This window comes from Acomys minous (genome assembly GCF_964271855.1).
Source record: "Acomys minous genome assembly, chromosome: 2".
Classification (NCBI taxonomy): Eukaryota; Metazoa; Chordata; class Mammalia; order Rodentia; family Muridae; genus Acomys; species Acomys minous.
In genome coordinates, this window is record NC_140484.1 from 101,944,393 (window position 1) to 101,965,212 (window position 20,820).

At 47.3% G+C, this 20,820-nt stretch overlaps 1 protein-coding gene across 3 annotated transcripts in view; it reads left to right on the top strand.

The window, feature by feature from the left end:
• The window catches only part of PCSK6 (proprotein convertase subtilisin/kexin type 6), a 189,515-nt gene that overhangs the window by 30,941 nt on the left and 137,754 nt on the right, over positions 1–20,820 (top strand). For all 3 annotated transcript variants that reach the window (XM_084756042.1, XM_084756040.1, XM_084756041.1), the window contains exon 2: positions 19,375–19,479. In XM_084756042.1, the coding sequence (XP_084612168.1) occupies positions 19,375–19,479 (105 nt within the window). The remainder of the gene's footprint in view (positions 1–19,374; positions 19,480–20,820) is intronic.

Consider the following 20,820-nt stretch of genomic DNA (forward strand, 5'->3'; position numbering starts at 1 on the left):
GGTGGGGAAGATGAGCAGGCAGTGCCTGGTGTTCGAATACAATGGCGTGGAACAAGGAAGCCGGGGCCGGGAGGGGGGGCAGTTTGTTTTTCCTTTTCATGTGAGGTGGATACGGAAGATTTCTGTAGAAGCTGACAGAGATAGACCAAAAGCTGCTCAAGCATTCAGGAGCGAGGTTATAGAGCGGTGTGACAAGTATTTAGACTTGCTCCTGAGGACCCAGTGATGCTTCTCCAAGTCTGTGTCTTTATTGGCATTAGAAAACAAAACAAAACAAACAAACAAACAAAAACAGAACAGAACGCATTGTTGAAAACATCCAGTCTGCCCCACTCTGTGGAGAGCTCTGGAGGCTTCAGCATTGCCGGGCTATATTCTGTGATGGAGCAGTCTGTCTAAGGCAGTGGTTCTCGGCTATGCTGCATATCAGATGTCTAAATTATGATGTATAACCGTAGCAAAATTACAGTTATGATGTAGGAGCAAAATAATTTTATGGTGGGGGAATCACCCCAACATGAGGAACTGTATTAAAGGGTTGCAGCATGAGGAAAGTTGAGGCCCATTGAGAGTCTGCAGGGGGACACTCCATGGAAGGTATGGGTAGGCCTTGAAGGTGGAAGGTGTTTGTGGATAGGCAAATAAACCCAGCTAGGACCTTGCTTGAGTCTAAGCTGTGGGCTTCACACACACACACACACACACACACACACACACACACACACACACACACACGGTGGGGGAGAAGGGGCTGTAAAACCTGGCCTTCACTGTCTACCTGGCTCCATTACAGTATTTGGACTTATGTTCCTGAGCTTGTGCCTCAAGTCAAAGCTATGTAAAAATTGCACTAAACATGTCTACGGCTCACTGCAGCGCCTCAAATCCACACTATCGTATTCTGGGGTTCACAGCAGCCATCTCAGTCATCACAGCCTATTTTCCTATCCTGGGATAACTGGATGGATTTGCCTGTCACTCTTTGGGGGAAGGTACCTGGTAGCCACATCATCAGGTCCTCAGTGTGTGATCGATGCCTGATGGCATGCGGGGTAGCTGTGGAGCCCTCAGAAAGCAAAACATGTAAGGCTACCCGCATTAGGAGTCACCGAAAGCCTTGCTGGAGCCAGTCGCATCTCTGGAGAAGACGTGATGAGGGTATGGGGACACCAGCCATCAGTTCCAGCAGGCAGTACACATACATCAGACAGGATTTCACAGAGCCGGATGAGCAGCTCCCAAGCTCAGAGTGAATTTGTCTTCGAAGACTTGCGAACATAAGAGATGACATACGGGCATGGATTTGTTTTGCAGAATCATAAGCCTGCCACTTAAAAAAAATGTCTCAGCCTGGAATTGGTCATATATTGTAAACTCAGTTGAGTGTGTAAGAGCCGGTGGATAAGAAATGGTAGCTTTAGGGGGCTGGGAAGACAGTGGATTGCTAGACATGGGTGCTGTCACACGCCTGGCAGGTGCAAGTCTAGGATGCTCGTGTGTGGCTCACCACCCTAGCACCCTCCTCTGACCCTGTTGCCCCCTTGGGTGGAGGCCTAACCAGCAAGATGCTGTTTTGTTCATCTTGACCTTTTGGGACTTTTTCAAACCCTGGGGAGCCACCAAAAAAAGTAGATTTGTCCTTTCTGTCATTGGTATCTGTAAAAGATTGGTTCTAAGATCCCAAAGGGCAGAGAGGTCTGTGGGTGCTCAGTTTCCTTATAAAATGGGGTAGTATTTATGGAGAGCCCACAGGTGTCCTCCAGTGTACTATAATTCTGGATGGCTGATCAGTATTAATACAGTAAAAGTGTGATATAAAGTGTCGTTATATTGTGTTGTTTAGGGAATACGGTCCCAGAGAAGAGTCTGTGTCATTGTTAGAACAGATGTGCTAGCAAGCCTCATAGGTCTAACTTGTAATTGGCTCACGTCAGTAATCACAACCGTTTTTTTTGTTGTTGTTGTTGTTTTGTTTTGTTTTTCTTTCCTGAATGTCTTCAGAAAGGCTAGTTGAATCCAGAGATGTAGAACCCGGGGCTACAGAGGGCTGACTGGATACTTGAAAAGAAACTAAATAGCAAATAGGATTTGTTATCTAACTTTGTGACCAACTTCACTTGGTCCTTTTGTCCTCCTAAGCGGGATGCACCCTTGTTCCTTTCTTTAAGAAAAGAGACACAAGAAGCTGCCAGGCCCCCTCTAATGCATTTCCTGTGCTGCACGCCACAGTTGCCCTCCCTCCTTGCAGCCTTGGGCAAGTGAGTGCTACTGTTCTCCTTCCATGGAAAGGGACATGAAGGCAAAGAGGAATGACAGAGCTGCACCCAGAGTCCCTTTTCTGTGAAACAGAGCTAGCATGAACAGCTCGCCTCACAGGGCTGCTGAGTTAGGTCCCCTTGGAGCTCCTCTCTAGCTTGTTCAAGGACGAAACTGGGAGGTGACTTCCTTGTCTCCTTTGTGGCCCCAGCCCTACCCCATCTTTCATTGGAAGAACAGAAGATGCTCTCTCTCTCTCTCTCTCTCTGCTAAGCCTCAGAGCGCAGCTCCCTGTTTGTATCTTAGGACAGGTTTTGGTGGGCGGTAGAGCTTTGTGCCCCAGGTGGACAGGATGATGGCTTCTGCTGTGTCTCCTTCAGCTTGCTCTGTGAATTCTCATCGGCCCCTCTTCTGAAGCATGCTCTGCTCTCATGGCTGCTCACGTCCCTGGTGAAGGAATCCATGAGGGAATGCTTAGCTACACCATGGAGACCTGTGATTGCCGAAGAAGATGAAAGCATCCATCGGGGAAGGAAGAGGGAGGAAGGGCCAGAGCTCCCCAGCGATGCCGTCAGTAAGCACACAAGGAGACACTGAAGGCTGGTGGCTTTTCCTTGGGTCCACAGCATGCTGTGCCCCTCGTCTCAGGGAGTCCTGAGTGGAGAGGGCACACCAGAATTGCTTTCTCCTGTTTTCCTTCAGTGCAGTTAGTATAACTGATCAGTGATTTGGAGGTTTTACTTCAAATATGAAGGTTCTGGCCAAACTGTTTATCAACACATATTCTAGAGACCGCTCATGTTAGCATGAGGTGCAGGAGAGTAAGCCAGTAGCTCTCCTCCTCTGAGAGGGGAGAAACTGAGGCTGGCAAATTAGAGAACCCCGGTTCCTCACTGCCCTCTTCAGACCTCCGAGGGTTATCAGGCATATATGCAGCACATAGGCGTGCACACAGCAAAACACTCGTGCATGTAAAATAAAAAATAAACAAGCATAGAATGCTTTTTAAAAGTTTTCCCTGTATGGGGCTAGAGAGACGGCTCAACAGTTAAAAGCTGAGCGCTTGTCTGGAGGACCTGGCTTTGATTCCCAGCATCCTCGTCTTCGCTCATAATGGCCTGTTACTCTGGTTCCAGTGAACTCAACACCCTCTCTGTCCTCTGCAGATACACAGTACACAGACACAATGTGTAGGCAAAGTGTCCATAAACATAAATTTAAAAACATAAAAAAAAAACAAACCTTTCTCCTGTCTTTCTGGACCCTGGGCTGCCCATTTTGTTAAAACAAGCTACTGTGGGTCAGCCCGGACACACGGCCACCGGGCTACCTGGCCTGCCGGTGCCAGGGCCTCTTCTCAGGATGGGCATCAGGTAGAAGAAGCTGAGCTTGCAATATGTGTGAGGCCCTCTTCTGTGTTCATCCAAGCCTGAAGATTTAGGGTGGGCCAGAGAACTCTGGCTATTGCTGATGAGACTGCCACCTCCTTCCCTTGCTGTGTCGTTTTTCTCTTTAAAGGGAACCATTTGACAGGGATGGCCAGAGGAGAGGGGAGAGCTGCTTAGAGCCATGGTAGCTAGCAAGGCTAGCTGGCAGCCTTACTGCACTCACTGTGCCTACTTCCTCGCAAGTCCCTGAAGCCACAGTTTCCACCATGCTGCGTGACACAGGAGACAGGTCAACTTCAGGAACTATGTGGACAGACCATAGAAGATACTGATTTTAATGGTGATGAAATCTGAGTAACACAGAGTGTGCCATCGGAACCATTTCTCTTTTAACAGTTGAGTGTCATTAAGTCCATCCATGCTGATGTGTAGCGGTTACTACCAACCATCTCCAGGCTGAAATTCTATAAGTGTTAACACACTCCCTGGGGCTGGAGAGATGGCTCAGAGGTTAAGAGCACTGTCTGTTCTTCCAAAGGTCTTGAGTTCAATTCCCAGCAACCACATGGTGGCTCACAACCATCTATAATGAGATCTGGTGCTCTCTTCTGGCATGCAGGCATGTATAAATAATAGATAAATAAATCTGAGAGAGAGAGAGAGAGAGAGAGAGAGAGAGAGAGAGAGAGAACGAGAACATACTCTCCATGCTTTCTCCTTTTAGCCCCAATACTAGCAAACCATTCCATTTCCTGTCTGTGTGAGTTTGACCACTAAATGCTCATGGCATGGACTCTCCTGTTAATACTAGCTTGTTTCCCTTAGCCTGATGTCCTCTAGGTTCATCCATGTTGTAGCTTGCATCTGTGTCACTTTCCTTTCCAGGGCTGCACAAGCTTCCACTGTACACTGGTCCATCCCACGATGATCATCTCCTCAGCCCCTGAAGGACACTGGGGTTGCCCCCTTGCTTGGCTGTTGTTAGCAGTGTGTCTGTGAGCTGGCTGCACTTGCTTTGGCTTCTGTTGGATATGGGAAAGTCTTCATTTTAAAGGGAAAAGTTTTAAGATTCATTTCTGTAAATGTCTTTTAGTTTCCCCTTTGGATAACTAATCTCAAGTGAGGGTTTTAGATATTGAAATTTAAATAATTTCTCTCATAAAGACCAATATTTCTTCTCTCCATCTCCCTCTTTTGTAACCCGGCAATCTCCTCCAACGTGATCTTCCTCCATGAAGTAGACCCAGCCAACATCCCAGCTGCAGGGTAGACGTCCTATGGAGGGGTCATAAGGCCTCACAGCATGAGGTGTCTCAACCTGGGGACATTGTTGGCAGGTCCACACCTACTGCAGCCTCCCTACCCAAAAGGTCACCTTCTTTGGACTATGTCTTTTTTTCTCTTTTTCTACAATGTTCCAGGGCCACTCAGGTTCTCCTTTGGTTAGAGGAGGGAACAGTGACAAAATTCAAATAGCCCACCCGTCAATTACAACACAGAGCTAGAGAGAAGGGCTCAGAGATACATTACAGAAATGGAAGCAGTTCAGCTTTTGTTTACTAGACCATGAATTCTATTTGTTTGTTTGTTTGTTTATTGGGATCCAGGCTGGCTGTGAACTCACCATGTGACAAAGGGTCGCCCTTGAACCCTTGATTTTCTTGTCCTCCTTTCTTGGGTAGTGGGATTTCAATACCAATATATGCCTGGCTAGACCACAGTTTCCCTGTTTGTCTTAGCCGGGGTTCTATTGCTGTGAAGAGACGCCATGACCACGGCAACTCTGATAGAGGAAAACATTTAACTGGGGCTGGTTTACAGTTCAGAGGGTCAGTCCATCACCATCATGGCGGGAAGCATGGCAGCACACAGGCAGACATGGTGCTGGAGAGGGAGCTGAGAGCTCCACATCGGGATCCACAGGCAGCAAGAAGAGAGAGACTGGGCCTGGATTTAGCTTCAGAAATCTCAAAGCCCATCCTTAGTGATACACTTCCTTGAGTAAGGCCACACCTCCTAATAATGCCACTTCTTATGAGCTTATGGGGGAGGGGCATTCTCACTCATACCACCGCAGTGGTCATTAGGAAAGGGAACTTGGAGGTTAGGTGCCTTGCTTTGTTGCCGTTTTTTAAAAACTGTAAAAACAAAATTGAAATCAATCACATACTTCCAGGAAAGTTAAAATCCCTGGGCTGGAGAGATGGCTTAGAGGCTAAAAGCACTGGCTGCTCTTCCAGAGGACCAGGGTTCAATTCCCAGCACCTGCATGGCAGCTCACAACTGTCTGTCACTCCAGTTCCAGGCGGCTCAACACCTTCACACAGATGTACATTCATGCAAAAACACCAATGCACATAAAATAAAAATTGAAAAAAAGTTAAAATCCCACAGCAAGTATTCTTGGTGAGAATGTTGCAGCTTGGTCCCATCAGCCTCAACACTCTAATGTGTCTGTCACATAAACAGGGGCAGGCTCTGCAGAATTGCAGTAGACCCCTGGTCTGTTGCCCTGTGTGAGACTCGCTTCCCTCAAGTGCACAACAGTGGTCCCCACTAGTGATGGAGTTTGGATTCATGTGCTCTCCATCTGTCAAAGGCAGAGTTCCCAGTCTCATGTGCCTGGGAAGAGGTAGAACCTCTGAGACGTGGGTCTAGATGTGGGCGTGTCCCCTCCAGAGGGGCTGGGGAAGGCCAGTCCCTTCCTCTCTAGGCTTTTCCTTTCAGGCCACAGATGAGTGGTTTTTCTCTGCCATGTATGTGCCCCATGGTATTCTGGGCCTCCTAATTGCGGATTATGACCTCCAGGACTTTCAGGAAGAACAAACGTTTTCTCTTCACAAATTAATTGCCTGGGGGGTATTTTGTTTCAGCGGCAGAAATCTCACAAACTTCAGAGAAGGGTTCTGTTCAGAGTCAGGGCTACATATGATGAGCAAGTCTCATTAGCAGGGTGGGCTGCAGGGCAGGATGAGGGTGGCATATGGCTGAAGGGCACAGTATAAGGGGGTACCAAAAGACTCCATCATTAAGATAAATTAGGTTACTGCAATATTTAGACAATGAGTGCTTGCAAATCAACAAGCATGTTAAACAAAATGTTAAAACTTGCAACCTAGCTCAGTCATGCTGATTTCTTTGCCTCAGTTTCCAGTGTGACCTCCAGGGAGGCCATGTCATTGCGGTTAAGTCTCTTTCACTCTAGAGCACTTGTTAGTGTTTTGTTTGTTGGTTTGTTTGTTTTGTTTTACTTTCATGGCCTAAATCTCTTTTTGCATATCAGGCCAGTTGTTTTGGGGAACATTATTCCAGTTAGGCTAGTCACGTCTTGCTGGAAGTATTATAGAAGTGACCTTGGTTGCCATGGTGCCTGACCACATCTTAGCCTGTTCTCTGTTGCTAATAACAATAGCACGGAGTGGGCAAGTTATAAGGAAAAAGATGTTTATTTTGGCTCATGGTTCTGGGGTCCAAAGTCAAGGGCCCATACTTGTCCTTGTTTCCCTGCTGGGAGGATCCCAGACTGGCTCAGGGGGTCATAACATGGCAGGACAACAGGGGGAAGTGAATATGTTCCTCTTCTTATAAAGCTACCAAGATTCAAGTCATGGGCCCTCACCCCTTGAGCTTATCTAACTATAGTCACCCCTGGAGGATCTTACCTCCAACCATCGGGCTGGGTTTTCTGCCCCCTTAAAGTCTCACAGTGGGGGCTAAGCCCCAGCATAAGGTTTGGAGGAGGCAAAGCATCCTGAGGCATCCAACAGCCCCTAGCTCATGTTTCATCGCTACACAGGTGATGCTTATGTAGGTCACTTGACTCGGGTGGTTTTTTTTTTTTTTAAATCAGAATTTATATTTTAAAATTTCTCCTTTTGCCTTTATGATTGTAAGTGTTTTGTGTAGTATGAAACAAAGCAGATATTCCTTTGAAAGTTTGAATTTGTTATTAATTTACTTGTATCTCTAGGGACCCTCAGTTTGCTATTTCAGTCAGAGATTAAAGCACATTAGAATGTCTATCATGTTCGTGGCTTGGTCAGTGGGTGGATACAGTGGGTCTCTGTATCCTTCGGAAATGTCTCTAGAGCCCTTTGGGCCTTTGCTTGCTTCCTGCCAACATCTGAGCAGTCCCGGTCCAGGGGCTCGGACCAGGGGTCTGGCGCGCGCCGGGCCGGAGGCTTCCAGCTACCGAGGGACTCAAGAGGTCTGGGGACAGAAAGACCCCAAGTCGTACGTCGTCCGAAGTGTCAGCAGCAGGGTGTCCCGACAGGGGGCTTTCGGGATGCACTTTGCACTGGGCCACCCCTGCCCCCTCCTTCTAGCACTTTGGGGTCACTGGGATGGGACCAAGCCTTCGGCAACCAATCAGCAGCCGCACTGGAGCCTGCACTCCAAGCCGTAAACCAGGTCCGCGGTGGGTGGGGGTGGAGGGGTAGGGGGTGGGGGCAACTTGGTTGGTTGGTTGCTTCCTTCTCCTCACCCAGAGGCCCCCACCCCCTCTGCTGTCCCTGTCCCAGAACCAGCCACTGCTCACAGAGTTCTGGTCCTTTTAGCAGGGAAAGGGTGTGCATGAGCACCAGGGGAGGGGGAGTGGGGAAGGGTGGGGGAGGGGGGCTGCACTCGTTGCTTTGGAGTATATGTTGCCTGGGATGGGGGGCGGGGGGGGGGGGACAGGTTGGAGTACGTGTCTCCGCCGACATACACCTCATTCAACATTCAACGGAGCTCTGGTCCGTAACTAAAGGAAGCACTTCTTTTGTCTCACAGTTTGGAGGTTTCAGCCCAGAGCCCTGTAGCCACACAGTAGATCATGGTGAGAGTGCACAGTGGAGCAAAGCTACCTACCTGGTGGCAGCCAAGAAACGAGAGAGAAGACACTGGGTCCTACTATTTCCTCTCCATGATCTAACTTCCTCCCACTAGGCTCCACCCCTTTTAATGGTTCTATTTGCTCCCAAAAGCCAGTGACCAAGATTTTAGATTATGGGCCTTTGGATGACACTTGTCCAAACCACAGCACGTGCGCGTGTGTGTGCACGTGCACACACACACACACACACACACACACACACACACACACACACACACTGAATTTACAAGGATATCTAATTCCAGTCCTTCGCCAAAGAATTCTCAGAGTATGAGATGGTCTTGTAAGAATGACCTTCTCAGTGGTGGGAAGTCTGGCGTCTGTTGTTCCTGAAGTATTGATACATTGGTCATGACCCCACTCCCAAAGCTTATCCATCTGCCTTGTTCATTGATTTCCACCCCTAAGCTGGGCATCTGGCCATATTCTGATGCCTAGAGTGGGCTGCTCTGCCCTATACTCCCCCAGGCTCTCCATCACCAGCGGGGATGCCTTCCCCACCTGCTGAGCTCCAGCTGTGGTGCTTTGTCACAGGCTACCCCAGGCCTTCCCCTTTGTCTCCTCCCCACACAAGCCACGCTCCCTTCCATAGGACACTTTTTAGGACAGAAGACTTCGTGAGGGAAGGCTTGCAGGCGTTCCCTTCTAAATCAAATCCAAACAAAAGAGAAGTGAATATCCCGGGGCGGGGGTGAGGTTAGGAATGAAGAACAGTAGTGAACTTCACTAAGGATTCTTTAACTGGTAAGCCCTTTAAAGCCGAGAGCTTCCAAGTAAAGTTTGCCCAATGTTTGTAACTATGAACAGCACCAGCCCAAGCCGAGGGGTAAGCCAGACTTCCTCATCAGAAACTGAGCTATTGGTTTGAGCAACTCAAGGGAAGGAGGCGAAAACGAAGTCTACAAAAATCAAAATTAATGTTTTTTTTTTTTTTAGGGTTCTGCAGGAGGTTGACCAGCTTAATTGCACCATTTGGGTGTGTACGTGTTGGAGAACATAGTTTTAAAGCACTGAGAAATCATGAAGTATCTTAACTCGGGCGGGAGTGTAATTATTGCAATAACAGAATGTGGCTATGTGTATATGTGACTGAAATGGGAAGCAGGTTGTAAAAAGTGCTTTAAAAAACAACAAAATGTCCATTCTGTCCCTCCGGACTTCCTTAATTATAAATACCAGGTAGCCCGGCGCAGGCTAAATATAGGCCTGGTGGCCATCTCTATTTATAACGTTTTTTAGGAGGAAGTCACCAGAGCAATTCAGAATTAATTCGGTGTGTTGGTTTTTATGGGCTCTAATTAGTTGTGTTTTTCTTAAGCAGCCCAACTGGGATCAATAGCATTATATAACTGAACCCAGGGGACCGTGACTTAGACATGGGCTCTTGGAGAAAGCCAAGGCCTTTGGAAGATGTCAGCCCAAAGAAAGCCCAGCAGCCCTAGAAGCCAGCGTGCTGCAGCTGCAGGGAGCATAAGGCTGGAGACGGCCGTGTCCAGCCAAGGGCAGGCTCCAGGAGTGATAAAGGGGAGTTATTGCAGCCAGAGTCTACTACCCATCCATCTGGAGACCTTGAGGGGTGCCGTTCCCATGGCTGCTTATCAGCTGTTCTCTTGAGGAACTGATTTAGTTGCTTTAGCCTGGGGCGGGGAGTGGGATGATGTTTTCCTGGACTGTCCAAAATAAGCCCTTAGGCAACTCCCTGAAGAGACAGCTCTCCAGTCCCAGGGCTGGTGGTGGACTCTTGGAAGACTCAATGTCATCTGGGGTGGATGCTGGTGGCCCTGCTGCACACCAGACCTGGATCGATTAGTCTGGGACCCCTCCTTCATCCCTTCAAGTACCGCTGTCTTGAAGAATACAGGGTGAGCTCCAGCTGGCAGCACCACCGGGCTCTGTAAACACGAGACTGAGACTGAAAGTGCTTGGGCTTAAAATAAAACCCCCAAAGAGTCTGCTCCGATGCTGCTCTCGAGCTCCCCTTCAGATCTTCCCCTGTGTGGCTCTGCAATTTCTTCATAAGCTCCTGTGTGTGTGTGTGTGTGTGTGTGTGTGTGTGTGTGTGTGTGTGTGTGTGTGCATGTGCTCCCCATGAATGAACCCAGCCACCTGAGTAGAGGAGGACTGTGCCTTCTAGAAAGCACGGAGGCTGTGTCTGCCCAGACACCCACTAAGAGTTGGTCCCCTGACTCCACAGCACAATGTTTGCCAGATCCACAGCTGTCCTGGGACGGCAACTGGCTGTGAGGGAATACAAAAAGAAGACAGCTTTGCCCAGGAAGGAGGGAACTGGGGACAGCCAGTCCTACCTCTGGCTCAGATTTTACCCTGGCCTGCTTTATACAGGCAGAATGAGAAAGACGCCTCACCTGTATCTACCTGGTATCCGTTGGAGCTGGAATTCTGGAAATCGCTTTGTCTTTACCACGTGGTTTGTGACCTTCTGTGCATCAGAGACCTTGACAAGTGCTGTGTGGTTCCCTGCTGTTGAGATCTCAGCAAAAAGGGGAAATGGGGGAGAGTCTTGATGGCCACAGGGAGGCAAGTGGAGGGGGTCATGACATTAGGATAAGGCTAACGATAGCAGGAGCTAGTGTCAGAGGCCCAGCATGAGCTCACACAGGGTTATGAAGCAGTAAGAGAAGAGAAGGGCTCTTACTTAGGATAGCATCTCTTAAGGGCAGAGGCCAAACCTGGGGCAACAGAAGTTGCCTGGCTTGGTACTCAAGATCCAAATGTGAGGGCTGAGGGCCTCATGCTGTCTTCTGTGACAGTGAGGAGCTGGGTGGGGCTGCAGTGATGTTGAAAAGATGAAAAGGCCAGCACAGCACCTTGGGGGCTAGTCTGAATCAACAGGCCTGCCCTGTGGGATGGGGCAGTGGATCATTTAAGGGGATGCTTTGGGAAGGCTCGATGATACCTTCCACTGTGCTATGGAGCTCCTCAGATGACAGGCATTCTTGGAGGTGGGGGTGGGGAACAAAATGATGATGGTGGCTCTGGTTGTGGTGGCAAACATCTGCTGACTCCTGTGCTGTGCCAAGCTTGAGGACAGATATGCTGAGAGTATGGCCCAGCCTCCCAGCACCTCGGCCATGACAGTACAGGGTACTCAGGACCCATCTAGATGAGGAGAGGAGACGCTCCAGAGGAGCCAATGGCTGTAAATTTTTTTTTAAATTTTCCTTAGATGAGGAGATTAGATAAGAGCCATTCCCAAGCCTTTCTAGTTTTTTCCTGAACTCTTTCTGGCTGGTTCAACTCAGTTGCCTGTCCCAAACTCCTCTCCAAGCTGACTGATTCAAACTGGCTTCTCTCAGCATCTGACTGAAGTGCTCTGCCTGCCCTCAAACTAATTCTGGCAATATGTTTTAATCTTCTTTCTCCTTCTTATTCTCTGGTGTGTTCTGTCTTCACCCAAGTCTAGCCTGTTCTGTCTGCAACTTGTCTCTGTAAAACTGTCCTGGTAGAAAACTCTCAGCAAAAAAACAAACAAACAAAACAAAAACCCCAAAACCTTCTGTCTCCCTGTGTTGCTCTTAAGTAGCCTCCCTTTCCTGCTCTGTTCTCGTGAGAGCTGGGCATATCCTATCACTGACTCATTCTATCAGATTTTTCTCTGATTTGTCACTTTGTCTGCCCCTCAGTTAGACACTTTCAAACATGGCTGCTTCCTTCTATAAACTAACTTTATCTTCGTTGTTTGGGATTAAAGGTGTATAGTAAGGTCGTATCTGTATTCCAACCAGATCATTCTGTAATCCAGAGCATGTCTGCATTCTAGCCAGATCACATAGACCTGGAAGGTCTTCAGATGTGATCCCTTGCCAGAGCAGCCATGTCGCCAGATTGAAATTTCTCTACAAATGGCCCTGATTTGAACCCCGGAGATGGGGATAAAAGGGAGCACCATTTGGCAGCCTCCAAGGAAAGGCTCAGATTCTCTCTTGCCCCAGAACCCACAAGCCCCATTACCCCCCCCCCCACCTCTAGAACCTGAACTTCCGTCTGGGGTCAGGCCCAACTCACAACAGATTTGCCTGGTTCTCTACATCAGGGAGCCATAGGCCCAGGGCTCCTAGTTAGGGCAGGCAACACTGGCCTAAGCAGCCTATTTGGATGTGATGGTTATGGGGGAAAATCAAGGATTTGCCTGGTTTTGGTTACAAGCCCTGCACACACACATACACACACGTATCCAAATACCTAAATGCTTATGTATTTATATATACAAACCCCTATATTTTCATATGTAAAATACATCTAAATATACACATATATATACATAGTCATGAACACATGTATATCTGTATGCATATGCACACTTGTATAAATATGCAAATATGAATATATATACATATGTATTTTAATACTTGTATATCTCACACACAGCAGAACAAATAAGTCTTTATATAACACTTGAACATCTATCCATGAACACACACACTTAATACCCAGAGGTGTTGTTCCAAGTTCAATGGTAGCATAGGCTGGCCCGGGACACGGCTGTCATAGTTTCCCAGGCTGCTGGACAGTAAACGGAGGGGCGTGTTTCTCCTGCAGGCTGGTCCAGTTGCTGTTTGCTTTTGGATGGGAACAGAGTAATCCCTGGCATCAAAGGTTCCATTTCTCTCAAAAGTGACCAGTGCTCGGGGCCATGCACTAGGTGATGCTCCTGGTTCACCGGGGGAGGTGGAAATGAGTTTGCCACTGGGTGTTACAGTTAGCTTTTTAAAATGAGATTGCTGGGACTAGATGGCAGTGGAAACTTGGGTGTTCTAACACCCTGTGCCTATATCTCAGTGTTATAGCCTTTGGTTAACCCACTGTATTGACGGCAGAGGTGTGGGCGAAAGCCTAAAGCTGACAGGAAGGCAGGTCTGGTGACACAGTTTTGGTATGATGCAGGTCTGGTGAGCACCACACTCACTGGCTTCAGCAGCTACTTGAGGTGCTTGCGTAGGAGGCTGCCTGATGGGCAGCCAAGCCTGGAGGTGGGGTAGGGTGTCCAGAAGCTCCCAGAGGCCTTCAGGGAGGAGGGCAACCCTTCCTTCCTCATAATAAGTGACCAATCTCTGACAGTTGTGGTGGAAGAATGGAGTGAGAGAGAATTTATTTCATGAATCAGGGACTTGTAACCCTTGGGCAGTGGGAGGACTTTGGAGGGTGAATAATGTGTTTGATTCACTGGGGCAAGGAGTGCCAGGGATACTTGATGTACATGTAACAAAACAGTACTTAATTATCCTATGGGTGAGGGAAGAACTCCAGGTACAGTTAAAGATCATTGGTCAAAAGCCAAGACACCAAGACATCTCACTAGCATAGGGTGGGTGTTTCCAGGAATCTCTAGGTGCTTGCTGAGTGGGTTTCTTATCAGGAAAGGGCTTGTAATCTCCCTGAGGGCTATGTGATGCTCCTTAGAAGATCTGAGGTTCCCCAGATCAGGCCGAGAGGGAACCTAGCTGAGAAGGAGTGTCTGACACCTTATACTAAGCTCAGAGGCTATCTAGAAATGCTGGTCTTTGACCTTAATAGCAGGGTTCCACGCAGAGGTATAATGGAAAACGTACCATTCTCATAGTTTCCCCTGCAAACAGAGAAGAGTGGGCACTTGCTGAGATCTGTGGCTGTGTGTGGAAAACCTACTGTGGACAGACATCAGGTTTTTGGAATCTCTGTGGCAGATAGATATAGATATAGATATAGATATAGATATAGATATAGATATAGATATAGATTATTTAATTTTTTGGTTGGGGGCGCGTTTCGAGACAGGGGTTCTCTTGTAGGCCTTGCAAGATGAGGTTAGACTTGGGTTGTGAATTCACCTGAACTTTGACTTTGCTTCCTAGCATGGGCGTGCTCATCTGACCCTTGCCCACCAAGCTGGGTACACTCAGTGCAAGCTGAGGAACTCCAGCAAGGGACAGAATGGGGCACTTGCTCCTAATTCCATTTTCTCTTTGTACTTTCTTTGTATGCACCGTAAACCTATATCATCTAGTGTTTTGAAATGTCTAATAGAGCCTCCAGTTAGGGAGAATTAAACTATATTTGACGCTTCTTTCTGTGGGTTTATTTTTTTTAATCTCATTTCTTCTAGTGTTCTGGTTGAGAACATTTAGCAAGGCCTTTAATGATGTTTTAATGATACTACCAATTTTATCAACTAATGTATATAGTTACATATTGATGTTGAGTAGCGAAACATGAGCATTTGATATTCAGCAAATTGTTTTATTGGATAGGGCTCTCAGAGAGACTGAATCTGATGAACATGTTGTGAAAATACCATGGGCAAGAAAGGGAAAAAAATAAGGACATATTGAATTTTTATGTTAAGATTTAAGAAGCAGTGTCATCACACTGCAGCAGGCAGTTTGCTGATGACGAGCAACTGGGAGCCTGGGAAGGGTAAAACGGAACAGAACATAGGCCATAGGTCTGATGGGGCTGCCTTATCCTGTTCCCACAAAGGGGAGGGGAGAAAGCTGCCCCCTGCTTATGCGGGGAAGTGTTTGCTGCATCCCGTGCATCTCTGTAAGGATGCACTGTTTGGAGACTGGCTTGAGAAGCGGTGTGCAGTCTTGGTACCCAGGGACCATAGGAGCAGAGTCAGTGTCTGGCATAAACTGTCCCAGCCCATGGCCCAGAGACTGCCCAGGATGGACAGACAAGACAGCCTAGCAGCAACTGTTAATATGAATGTCAGTGTCCAATAAGGATAAGAATGTTTCTGGCTGGACATGTAGCTCGATGGTACATACTCAGCAGGTATGTTGCTCAGTGTATAGTCCCCAGCACCCATTTTCTTCCAGAAAAGGCTCTGTGCTTCCTGCTTCTTCTGTCTATGGGAGTCTGTGAGGGCTCACATCTTATAGTTGCTGTTACCCACAGTCAGCCATGTCCTAAAGACATTAAATAAAAATCCCAAAGCACTTTATATGTTTCACATATAGTTTACACTGCATTGTCATTGTCGATGTATTTATTGTGGTTGTTCTAGTTTGTTATTAAGCTCTATGCCTAATTTTATTAATTAATGTATTGTGAATATGTATGTATAGGGGTTTGGTGCTGTTGGTAGCTTCAAGTGTCCGCCCAGGCTTTTAGATAGGAGGTGCCTGTGTTCTTACAAATTTAAGTTCTACCAGTTTGGCCCCGAAGATGTACCAAAATAATTATAGTCATCTTACGTCTTATTTGTGTGTACATATGTCATTTAGTGTCAGCTGGCTTAGCTTGTGTTTAGATAGAATGATGGTGTTTCCAATTCAGAAATTTGGGAACCCCTCCCCCCCATATAATGTTGAGGTCTCAGTCTCCCTGTGCAATGGCCTTATCTTACAAACGGGAAGACTGAGGGCGGGAGAGTCCGAGTTACGGGCAACGAGACCCTCTGGGTAATCTGAGTCAGGGTCAGAGCACAACCAGACATCATCTGGCTGAACCAAGAGCATAGATGCATCCCTGAGAGAGATTCTGTCCAAGCCTAGCGCCTGCCACCCTGGTACCCTGTCCTCTTTCCTCAAGATGACAGGCTGAGGTCAGAAGGAGCAGTTTCCTAGCCAAGGAAGAGCATCCTTGAGTCAGAGCTGCTGGGGCAGGTCAGGTGAGAGTCCGAGAAGAGCTGAGACAGCAACAGGAAGTGGCTACATAAGCAAACAAGTGGGTGTGACTAGTCCGGTAATGCTAGAAGTAAGACCTGGGATTATATCCAAAGGAAGCGAAAGCAGGGACTTGGGCAAATATTGGCACACCCTGTCCATAGTGGTGATATTCACTGTAGCCAAATGAGGAAGGAGCCTGTGCCCGTCAACATGTGGATGGATATAGGCATACAATGCAATGTTCGTCAGCCCTTAGATGGGCTGGAGAGATGGCTCAGAGGTTAAGGACACTGACTACTCCTCCAAAGGTCCTGAGTTCAATTCCCAGCAACCACATGGTGGCTCACAACCATCTATAATGTGATCTGATGCCTTCTGGCCTTCAGGTGTACATGCAGGCAGAGCAATGTGTACATAATAATAAAAAGAAGAGAGGGAATTCTGACACATAGTACAGCATGGATAACCTTGAAGTCAGGATGCTAATCAAAACCAGCCGGGACACATGCCGCATGGCATCACTACAGCAGTCAGAGCCTCACTGTGTTAGCAGCTAGCTTCGCGAGGGCAGGAGGGTGCCTTGGCTGATGCTCCCTTCTCATCTGCAGTGGAACTCAGTCATCCTGCTGAGTTGTACATGTGTCCAAACAGGTGCAGTGTTGGCCACTGCTGACCCCAGAGGCCATTTGCCTAGTTAGTGTTATGGGGACCTTTTGTTCCTTTCCTTCTTCCAAGAGAACAGCTCATCATTGGAGACCTTGTGGGCCATTTCCAAGAATGATCTCAGTGGCCCAGGGACAAGAGGACTGGGTGGCCTTGAGACTTGTATCAAGGAAAAATATGGCTCCTCTGCTTTGGGTCAGCTACCCGGAGGCCGGTCCTGCCCCGAATGGCTGCAGGCTCTGCATTGAGTCCATTCATTGGCCAACAAACTTGTTCAGCAATGTCCCTAAGAGGGAATGGCTTAGATGCTCAGGGTTAAAAGATCAAAAGTTATGTGACAAGCCCCAGGGATAGTGACTGCTCACAAGCAAACATTATTTGCCAATTGCTGCTGGCTAGCAAAGGCTCCGTGATTGCCTACCATGCCTTAGCAATCTTTGAGTCACTTGTTTGGAGAAGTAGGAAATGAGATTTACCTGTAGGAAGAGGAAAATGAAGTTTGTGATGGAAAAATGAATCTTGAAATAGGAAATGAACAGAGAATTTGCATTGCAGATCCTGTGCATTGAGCACCTACTGCCTGCCTGCCTGGCGGGAGCCCTGCTAGCACCCTCATATGCTGAAGCAATCAGCCCTGCAAAGTGGTACTTACAGACAGTCTCATGAGGAAATGCAAACCCAGAGAGGATGCGCCCAGGTTTTCCAACAGAAAGGAGTCAAGATGTTTGTACAGCCAGATTTGTCCCAAATCTACAGCATCCCAGACCTTAAGAGGGGAATGGAAGGGGCCTTGTAGAGGAGCCAGAGAGGCCATACCCAGCACCCAGGAAGAGCTGTCATTTGTTAGCACATAGGCTCTCAGCACTTGGTAGGTGACACATGACTGTCACTGTGCTCCATGTTCTTCTTGTGTAAGAGCAGAACGTGCCAGAACAAACTTGAGTAGGGGCTTTATTTTTAAAAACAAAAGGCTGTCTCCTAAACCTAACAACAGGAAGAAGCTGAACCGCCAGGCTGGCAAGGAAAGCTGAGGATGGCAAAGAACCTGGCAGAACCTCTTTTTTATATTCTGTGCTCCTGGGCAACGATGTGGAAATGGCCACTCCCAGCATCTAAATCCCTCCAGGTCTCTCCTTGGGGCTGCCAGTCCTATTGGGCATCTACAGGTGATAGCAGACAGGGTGGCTGTGAAGTTGGGGCAGCCAACAGGGTTGTATTGGGTAAAGTTTAGTCCCAGCTAAATTCAAAAGGAATCAGTAATGCAAAAAAGTACAAGGGTACGCAGTCTTAGTCCCGTTTTACTCGTAAGTGATTGAGATAAGCAGGGTTTGAACATTCTTGTCAAAGCCACATGGCAGATGGTGGGGAGGGTTTGAATGAGACTTAATCTGACTGAAGCTCTACGTGTAAAACCATCACATAATTTCTCTCTAGAGGAGAATTGCGGTAGTATATACACATGGTATGTACAAATGGATAGCACCATAGTATATATTATGTATACATATAAACCATGTGCATGCATAGAGATAGATTCAGCTGCTGTACTTTTCCCTATATGCATACATCTATGATAAAGCTTAGTTTACATTAGAGATCAACAACAGTAATGAATGGAGCAATGAGAGTAACGGTCTATAAGACACGAATTACTTATTCCTGGGATTTTCCATTAAGTGCTTTCAGACCTCGGTTGCCTACAGATGACGCTGTAAGTGAAAGCGTCAATGGGTGTAGGTGTGGATGGGTGGCTCGCTCAATCTTCAGTCCTTCTTGAGTCTGAAGCTCAGGTGGCTGGGAAGGGCCACAGCAGTGTCTGGTTAGTTGAGTGCATCTGCCGTCTTAAACTCTGCTTTTGGCGCTCGTGGCTAACCAGTGATGTGATACAGCCAGCGACACTGGGCAAGTCCACATGACAGGGAGGACACGAGCATCGGCCTCTCCTGAGGATGGGGGAATCAGGCCACGTGGCCTCTCACCTAGTCTCAAGCAGAAATCTGTCCTGAAAAAGTGCCCCTAATGGAAACTAGGGACACTCCAGGGGCCTGGCTGTTCTTATCTGACCTCTTGCCAGTCTCAGAGCAGATGGACCCGTGTGTTTTCCTTGGCTTCTTCCATGCACTTGAAAGTGACTGTCCATTCTTAGAGATTTGGGTTTACTCGTGGGATGGAGAGGAAGGGGAGTGTTTATAATGAATATTTTGGTGTAGACCTGAGTTGACACTAACTTAGCTACCTCAGGGATCCTTGACCCAAAATAAACACTAACCCGTGTCTAAAATACTTGGCCACAATAGTATAAACGTAGGCAATATTAACTGGCGAGATGTGATGAGTGTGTGCTTCCTCAGAAACATTCCCTAGGGTTGTTTATCTGAAAAGAACTATCCAAACCTTCCTTCCGGTTCATAAACACTGACTTCGTGCCAGAGACACAGGTGGGCAGCAGGCAGGGGAGGCCATCTCCTCTGGAGGCTGAGGAAGGCCCTGACGGTGGGAGGGAAGCCTGCGGGAAGGGGGGGGGCGCTTGTGAAGCTGTCGGGGAAGCAGTATTAGAGACAATAACCTGCTTCTTGTTTTGTAGATTGGAAACCTGGACGATTACTACCATTTTTACCACAGCAAGACCTTCAAGCGATCAACCCTGAGCAGCAGAGGCCCTCACACCTTCCTCAGAATGGACCCGCAGGTACATGCCACTGGACGGGAGTCCTTTCCAAGACCGAGGCCGGCTAGCTCTGCCTTCCACATAGTGAACCATAATGGGTTTCTAGTCTTTAAAAAAAAAAAATTAATCTCTGTATTTACTTTGAGTAAAACGTAGCAGAGATATAGCAACATGTCAGATCCACCAAATCGCCTCAATTTTTCTCAAGTTGAGAAAAATCCTTGACTTTAGTTAAAATGTTGAAATCTATCAATATTTTAAAAATCAATAAGGCTTGGGAGATGTCTCCATGGTAGAACCCTTGCCCAGCCTGCACAGGGCTCTGGCTTCCACTGCAAAAATAGAAAAGTTAAAATTTTTATTTGTTTGTTTGTTTTGTTTTTCAAGACAGGGTTTCTCTGGGTAGCCTTGGCTGGGCTAGACTCATTTTGTAGACCAGGCTGGCCTCGAACTCACAGCGATCCGCCTGCCTCTGCCTCCCTAGTGCTGAGATTACATGCATGCACCACCACACGTGGCCAAGTTAATTTATTTTTAAAAATAAAAGCATGCAGTCCTTACAAAATACACATATATGATCAAAACCCTTAAAGCAAATCTTTAGTAATGAAATTAGTAATCAGGCAGAGAGAAAATTTTCTGGTTATTATAATACATATCTTAGTGGTTGCTGTGGACTTAAATCCTGGGGCAGTAAGTATGACCCTTTTCTTAAAACTTTTTTGTGAACTCTTTCAGATTTAAATAAATTAGTTTAAGTTTTCATGTAACCCATATTGACTGGGTCAGTAAGTTATACTTACTTCCTACCTATATCTGAAATTAGCGTTGGCAAATTTTAGCCAGCAGATAGTTGGTGAGATTACAAATGCAATCTAGGCTGGTGGGCCTTTCGCAAGTTCACTACTTCAGTAGGTGCTCTTTAAATACCGGCTGTGTGGCTTATTCTGCCTACAGCAAGGGCAGTGAAGCTGGCAGCTGGGCTGATAAAAAAAAACGAAGCAATAAATGTGATCACAGCAAGAGCTGTGAGGGAAAAGGACGTGCACGTACGACGCACAAGGAAGTATGGCCATTGATAGTCCATCATTGTTGTGAAAAATGGTAGTCACCTCATCTTAAAAGCAGCATGCCAAATGCCAGTCTGAACTCACTGTCTGGTGCACAAAATTATTTCAGCAATTTCCAGAGAATGTTTACAGTAATTTCCATGGAAGAACAGGCTTTTGATGTTGCCACGGCCACGCCACTGACAATCATGGCTTCATTGTGTTGACAGAGCTGGAGGAGGGGAGGGAAACCATTTCTCTCTGGTTGCTTTGCGCCTGGTCCGTTGCTCCGTGGGCATTCTGATTTGAATGT